This window comes from Xenopus tropicalis, chromosome 1 (genome assembly GCF_000004195.4).
Source record: "Xenopus tropicalis strain Nigerian chromosome 1, UCB_Xtro_10.0, whole genome shotgun sequence".
In the NCBI taxonomy this organism is placed as follows: domain Eukaryota; kingdom Metazoa; phylum Chordata; class Amphibia; order Anura; family Pipidae; genus Xenopus; species Xenopus tropicalis.
Window position 1 is genome coordinate 216,267,433 of NC_030677.2, and position 7,793 is coordinate 216,275,225.

The 7,793-nt window shown below is 54.0% G+C and overlaps 1 protein-coding gene across 9 annotated transcripts in view; it reads right to left on the reverse strand.

Moving 5' to 3' along the window:
* Nucleotides 1-4,223, reverse strand: part of dnai1 (dynein, axonemal, intermediate chain 1) — a 45,924-nt gene extending 41,701 nt beyond the window's left edge. For 2 of the 9 annotated variants that reach the window (XM_031894455.1, XM_031894188.1), the window contains exons 1-3: nucleotides 3,075-3,251; nucleotides 1,846-1,918; nucleotides 116-187 (exon numbers count right to left, since the gene is read on the reverse strand). In XM_031894455.1, coding sequence (XP_031750315.1) covers nucleotides 116-187; nucleotides 1,846-1,866 — 93 coding nt within the window. In that variant the 5' untranslated portion in view covers nucleotides 1,867-1,918; nucleotides 3,075-3,251. 9 annotated transcript variants of the gene reach the window in all.
* Nucleotides 4,224-7,793: the final 3,570 nt, after the last annotated feature.

Here is a 7,793-nt window from a genome sequence, read left to right on the forward strand (position 1 = left end):
GATGAATATTCTGTGCTCTGTGCCTGGCATTCCTGTTTCCCACATGCACTGGGGGTACCAGGGTAGGTTTTGGGCAGCCGAACAACCCGCCCCCCACACCTTCTCCCTTACTCACCTTCTTTTTGGATGCCGCCTTAGAAGGTTTCAGGACATTTGGTTTCGGGATCTGACCCACAGCTGCCACGTTCTGTAAGGGAAGCACAGGGGGATCAACTCCACAGTTCTGCTCTCACCCACTTATAATGCCCCGCCTTGGGGGGGGCACCAGGTCTGTGGGGGGAGGGTTGGCAGGGGTGGTAGGGTTTTATGCCCCCCCATACAATGCCCAGCCTTGGGGGGGGGGGGCACCAGATCTGTTATTATTTCCTGTAAATATATAGTGCCACACATTTCTGCTGCACTTTACTCTGTATAACAGATTTGGGGTGTCTCTGCCCCTCACTGTATATAATGGATTTGGGGTGTCTCTGCCCCTCACTGTATATAATGGATTTGGAATGTCTCCTCCCCTCACTGTATATAATGGATTTGGGGTGTCTCTGCCCCTCACTGTATATAATGGATTTGGGGTGTCTCTGCCCCTCACTGTATATAATGGATTTGGGGTGTCTCCTCCCCTCACTGTATATAATGGATTTGGGGTATCTCCACCCCTCACTGTATATAATGGATTTGGGGTGTCTCCACCCCTCACTGTATATAATGGATTTGTGGTGTCTCCACCCCTCACTGTATATAATGGATTTGGGGTGTCTCCTCCCCTCACTGTATATAATGGATTTGGGGTATCTCCACCCCTCACTGTATATAATGGATTTGGGGTGTCTCCACCCCTCACTGTATATAATGGATTTGTGGTGTCTCCACCCCTCACTGTATATAATGGATTTGTGGTATCTCCACCCCTCACTGTATATAATGGATTTGGGGTGTCTCCTCCCCTTACTGTTTATAATGGATTTGGGGTATCTCATCCCCTCACTGTATATAATGGATTTGGGGTATCTCTGCCGCTCACTGTATATGATGGATTTGGGGTATCTCAGCCGCTCACTGTATATGATGGATTTGGGGTATCTCCGCCGCTCACTGTATATGATGGATTTGGGGTATCTCCGCCGCTCACTGTATATAATGGATTTGGGGTGTCTCCTCCCCTCACTGTTATGTAACGGATTTGGGGTGTCTCTGCCCCTCACTGTATATAATGGATTTGGGGTGTCTCTGCCCCTCACTGTATATAATGGATTTGGGGTGTCTCCGCCCCTCACTGTATATAATGGATTTGGGGTATCTCCTCCCCTCACTGTATATAATGGATTTGGGGTGTCTCCACCCCTCACTGTATATAATGGATTTGTGATGTCTCCACCCCTCACTGTATATAATGGATTTGTGGTATCTCCACCCCTCACTGTATATAGTGGATTTGGGGTATCTCCACCCCTCACTGTATATAGTGGATTTGGGGTGTCTCCTCCCCTTACTGTTTATAATGGATTTGGGGTGTCTCCTCCCCTCACTGTATATAATGGATTTGTGGTATCTCCACCCCTCACTGTATATAGTGGATTTGGGGTATCTCCACCCCTCACTGTATATAGTGGATTTGGGGTGTCTCCTCCCCTTACTGTTTATAATGGATTTGGGGTGTCTCCTCCCCTCACTGTATATAATGAATTTGGGATGTTTCCACTGGGGGTGCTACTGCCGCCCTGTTTAGTAGAACCAATCAGACGAAGCGTTAGTGAGTTGCCCCCGGATGTAGGTGCCCCAGTAAGCAGCTGCGGGTATGTGGGGCACAGTTGGCGGGCAGTACCATGACAGGGCAGGAGGGGGGGTTACCTGTCGCTGCTTAGTTGGCATGGCTCTCCCACACTCTCTCTGTGCCAAGGCTGGAGCCCCTCTCACTCTGGTTCTGGAAGTAGAAATCGGATCTTTAGATGCCACAAATCTCCTATTGTGCCCCACACTCACTCTCCTGCCCCCACTCACTCTCCTGCCCACACTCACTCTCCAGCCCCACTCACTCTCCTGCCCACACTCACTCTCCTGCCCCCACTCACTCTCCTGCCCCCACTCACTCTCCTGCCCCACACTCACTCTCCTGCCCACACTCACTCTCCTGCCCACACTCACTCTCCTGCCCCCACTCACTCTCCTGCCCCCACTCACTCTCCTGCCCCACACTCACTCTCCTGCCCACACTCACTCTCCTGCCCCCACTCACTCTCCTGCCCCCACTCACTCTCCTGCCCACACTCACTCTCCTGCCCCACTCACTCTCCTGCCCCCACTCACTCTCCTGCCCCCACTCACTCTCCTGCCCACTCACTCCTGCCCACTCCTCTCCTGCCCCCACTCACTCTCCTGCCCCACTCACTTCCTGCCCCACTCACTCTCCTGCCCCACTCACTCTCCTGCCCCACTCACTCTCCTGCCCCCACTCACTCTCCTGCCCCACACTCACTCTCCTGCCCCACTCACTCTCCTGCCCCACTCACTCTCCTGCCCCCACTCACTCTCCTGCCCACACTCACTCTCCTGCCCCACTCACTCTCCTGCCCCCACTCACTCTCCTGCCCCACACTCACTCTCCTGCCCACACTCACTCTCCTGCCCCACTCACTCTCCTGCCCCCACTCACTCTCCTGCCCCACTCACTCTCCTGCCCCACTCACTCTCCTGCCCCACTCACTCTCCTGCCCCCACTCACTCTCCTGCCCACACTCACTCTCCTGCCCCACTCACTCTCCTGCCCCACTCACTCTCCTGCCCCCACTCACTCTCCTGCCCACACTCACTCTCCTGCCCCACTCACTCTCCTGCCCCACTCACTCTCCTGCCCCACACTCACTCTCCTGCCCACACTCACTCTCCTGCCCACACTCACTCTCCTGCCCCACTTCACTCTCCTGCCCCCACTCACTCTCCTGCCCCCACTCACTCTCCTGCCCCACACTCACTCTCCTGCCCACACTCACTCTCCTGCCCCCACTCACTCTCCTGCCCCACACTCACTCTCCTGCCCCCACTCACTCTCCTGCCCCCACTCACTCTCCTGCCCCACTCACGGTGCCGCTCACAGTCCCGGCTCCAGGCGGAATCTCCCGGTCGGTGGATCACTCACACTCACACTCACACTCACACTCACACTCACACACAGTTAGGGAACAGCGGAAGTTTCTGGCTTGTTGCTATAGATACTGAGGCGCCGCGACCTAACCGGAAGCTTACCCCCGTTGTTATAGCGACACAACCCGGAAGTTGATAGCTGTTGCTATGGTGACGTTGCAGCAAGTTCAGTTCCGACATAGTTGGTGCGGTGCCCTAATCCCGCATGGAGATTTGGGGCTCGGCTAGAGGGTGTGAGGGGAATAATGTGGGGCGCAGGGTACCCCGCTGTGTTTGTAGCCCCCCTCCCCCCGCTCTTCTCTCCCTCACACCCCCAGGCCCCGCCCCCCTCCCGCTGTGTTTGTAGCCCTTCCCCCCGCTCTTGTTTCCCTCACACCCCCAGGCCCCGCCCCCCCTCCCGCTGTGTTTGTAGCCCCTCCCCCGCTCTTGTTTCCCTCACACCCCCAGGCCCCGCCCCCCCTCCCGCTGTGTTTGTAGCCCTTCCCCCCGCTCTTGTTTCCCTCACACCCCCAGGCCCCGCCCCCCCTCCCGCTGTGTTTGTAGCCCCTCCCCCCGCTCTTCTCTCCCTCACACCCCAGGCCCCGCCCCCAGGCCCGGAGGGCAGACTGTGGGGCTGCTGCAAAGCGCTATACTCGCTCATTATCGGCTTTGTGCGCTTGGAATGGGGGGGAATCTGGATCTTACCCCCCCCCCCCCCCCCCAATGTTATTATTGTGGCTTCCCATTGAACAGAGGGGCCCGCAGGATTCAGCAGCCCTACTGGTTATATATATATATATATAGTTACCGGAGTGTAACACCTATTGGGCCTAGTTCAGGACAAACCCGGGCTAGTAGTGTAAGGGAGAGTATGGGTTACACACGGCACTTAATACAAAGGGGTGAGTCTCCGCTATATGGGAGAATTAGATGGAGCGAGGGTGTAGTGGAACTACAACTAGCTCAGGTGTGTGGTACAAATAGAAAAAGATGGAGGAGGATTCTTTATGATGAACTATAGTACAGGTTTATTGGATACAGGCACATATAGAATAGTGCAGCAGGGTTATACTCACAGACACAGCAGGGGAGGGTCACAGAGAACACAGCAGAAGTGACACTCAAGGTAACAGTATAGCCCACTGGGAGGATATGCAGAGTATTAGCTGTATGCCAGGAATGGATGCCCTTTACTGGAACGGATCCCCTCCAGCCGACTATGGTTCAGGGTAAGGAACTGCCTGAATCCTGCGTCTTAACTGTGGTCCCTACAGCAAGGCATACAGAGCCTGGGTTAGACTAAACCCTTACAGTCTCCTTTGGTGGGGCTAGTGCTGCCCTTACTAACTAAGCTATCTATGCTCACCACTCCTAGAGGGCGCTATTACATATACTGACTGTGCTGGCTTGTTCTCATTCACGGGGCCCTGTCCCCGACTTACAGATTGGCAGGTCTCCTTACTGGGGCCAATGCCTCAGGCTCAGTGACTTGTAGCCCAGAGACACCAGCAGCCAGAGAGGAAGCCACTTCCTTGTGCCAGGCACTATATAGTCTGCACAAGGGGAGGAGCCAACCTGGGCTAAACCTATAGGGGGCAGCCTAATAACTGTAATCTGAGTGTAGGGGGCTCTGCCCTATTAAGATTAGATAAGGGATAACACCATAGGGAGCTTAACCCTATGGGTCCCTACAGTAGAATACATTAATACAAACAGGGGTATTAAAATAGATAAATACAAAGTATTACAATAAACACAAATAAATAAAAGATACAGTTGCAATAAGATAAGATTCAAAGACACAAGAGGATGGAGGTCCCTGCCCCGTAGAGCTTACAATCTATATGGGATGGGTAACTTACAGATACAAATAGGCAAATATAAGGGCTGTAGGTGACAGTGGGTGACACTGCAATATAAGGGCTGTGGGTGACAGTGCAATATAAGGGCTGTGGGTGACAGTGGGTGACAGTGCAATATAAGGGCTGTGGGTGACAGTGGGTGACAGTGCAATATAAGGGCTGTGGGTGACAGTGGGTGACACTGCAATATAAGGGCTGTGGGTGACAGTGCAATATAAGGGCTGTGGGTGACAGTGGGTGACAGTACAATATAAGGGCTGTAGGTGACAGTGCAATATAAGGGCTGTAGGTGACAGTGGGTGACAGTACAATATAAGGGCTGTAGGTGACAGTGGGTGACAGTACAATATAAGGGCTGTAGGTGACAGTGCAATATAAGGGCTGTAGGTGACAGTGGGTGACAGTACAATATAAGGGCTGTAGGTGACAGTGGGTGACAGTACAATATAAGGGCTGTAGGTGACAGTGGGTGACAGTACAATATAAGGGCTGTAGGTGACAGTGCAATATAAGGGCTGTAGGTGACAGTGGGTGACAGTGCAATATAAGGGCTGTAGGTGACAGTGGGTGACAGTGCAATATAAGGGCTGTGGGTGACAGTGGGTGACAGTACAATATAAGGGCTGTAGGTGACAGTGCAATATAAGGGCTGTGGGTGACAGTGGGTGACAGTACAATATAAGGGCTGTAGGTGACAGTGCAATATAAGGGCTGTGGGTGACAGTGGGTGACAGTACAATATAAGGGCTGTAGGTGACAGTGCAATATAAGGGCTGTAGGTGACAGTGGGTGACAGTGCAATATAAGGACTGTAGGTGACAGTGGGTGACAGTGCAATATAAGGGCTGTAGGTGACAGTGGGTGACAGTGCAATATAAGGGCTGTAGGTGACAGTGGGTGACAGTGCAATATAAGGGCTGTAGGTGACAGTGGGTGACAGTGCAATATAAGTGCCAGTTCCCAGGTCAGGTGCTGGGCGAGTGCCCAATAGGGAGTTATTACTGCTAATGGGCGGAGTCCTATGTGTAACCCCTTTTTGGCTAAAAAGCACTTTAACACAAGGCTAGGGTTAGAGCATGGGGACTCTCTTTCAAAGGAGTGGGCCTTCGCTAAGTGGAAGGTAACTTGTACGATGTTGTTGTACTACAACTCCCACTGGTACTGTATAATGTGTTAAGTAATAGGACGCCAGGAGCTCTTGCAGATGAACTAATTAACTCTTTATTGTACAAGACAGATGATATTATCACAGGGATCAGTAAATACTCACAGCAGTTGAGGTAGGTTGGTACAGTTGGTGATAGCAGATGTAAAGCACAGACCAGCACAGCACCAGAAATGGAGATTAGAAGGGAGGTACTAGCCAGAAGTCCCAGGGTTGAATACCCTTTACTGAATCCCTACAGCCAACGGTGGATCAGGGGTTAATACTAGCCTGATACCTTTGTCTGAACAGTGGTCCCTACAGCAAGGCATACCGAGCCTGGGGAATGCCAAACCCCCTAAATTCCTTGCTAGGCACTATATCAGCCTGCAGGGGGCGTATTACTGCACCCAGGCTCAGGGGGAGCTGTGCTTAGGGAACAGGCAGCCAAAGGGGAAGCCACGCCTCCTTGCTAGGCACTATATCAGCCTGCAGGGGGCGTGTTACTGCACCCAGGCTCAGGGGGAGCTGTGCTTAGGGAACAGGCAGGCAGCCAAAGGGGAAGCCACGCCTCCTTGCTAGACATTATATCAGCCTGCAGGGGGCCTGTTACTGCACCCAGGCTCAGGGGGAGCTGTGCTTAGGGAACAGGCAGCCAAAGGGGAAGCCACGCCTCCTTGCTATACACTATATCAGCCTGCAGGGGGTGTGTTACTGCACCCAGGCTCAGGGGGAGCTGTGCTTAGGGAACAGGCAGCCAAAGGGGAAGCCACGCCTCCTTGCTAGACACTATATCAGCCTGCAGGGGGCGTGTTACTGCACCCAGGCTCAGGGGGAGCTGTGCTTAGGGAGCAGGCAGGCAGCCAAAGGGGAAGCCACGCCTCCTTGCTAGACACTATATCAGCCTGCAGGGGGTGTGTTACTGCACCCAGGCTCAGGGGGAGCTGTGCTTAGGGAACAGGCAGCCAAAGGGGAAGCCACGCCTCCTTGCTAGGCACTATATCAGCCTGCAGGGGGCGTGTTACTGCACCCAGGCTCAGGGGGAGCTGTGCTTAGGGAGCAGGCAGGCAGCCAAAGGGGAAGCCACGCCTCCTTGCTAGACACTATATCAGCCTGCAGGGGGTGTGTTACTGCACCCAGGCTCAGGGGAGCTGTGCTTAGGGAACAGGCAGCCAAAGGGGAAGCCACGCCTCCTTGCTAGGCACTATATCAGCCTGCAGGGGGCGTGTTACTGCCACCCAGGCTCAGGGGGAGCTGTGCTTAGGGAGCAGGCAGGCAGCCAAAGGGGAAGCCACGCCTCCTTGCTAGACACTATATCAGCCTGCAGAGGGTGTGTTACTGCACCCAGGCTCAGGGGGAGCCGTGCTTAGGGAGCAGGCAGGCAGCCAAAGGGGAAGCCACGCCTCCTTGCTAGACACTATATCAGCCTGCAGGGGGCGTGTTACTGCACCCAGGCTCAGGGGGAGCTGTGCTTAGGGAGCAGGCAGCCAAAGGGGAAGCCACGCCTCCTTGCTAGACACTATATCAGCCTGCAGGGGGCGTGTTGCTGTACCCAGGCTCAGGGGGAGCTGTGCTTAGGGAACAGGCAGCCAAAGGGGAAGCCACGCCTCCTTGTTACTAGTTCAGCAAGAACCTTTCTGGTGTCCATTCTTACCAACTGCACTTGCACAGCT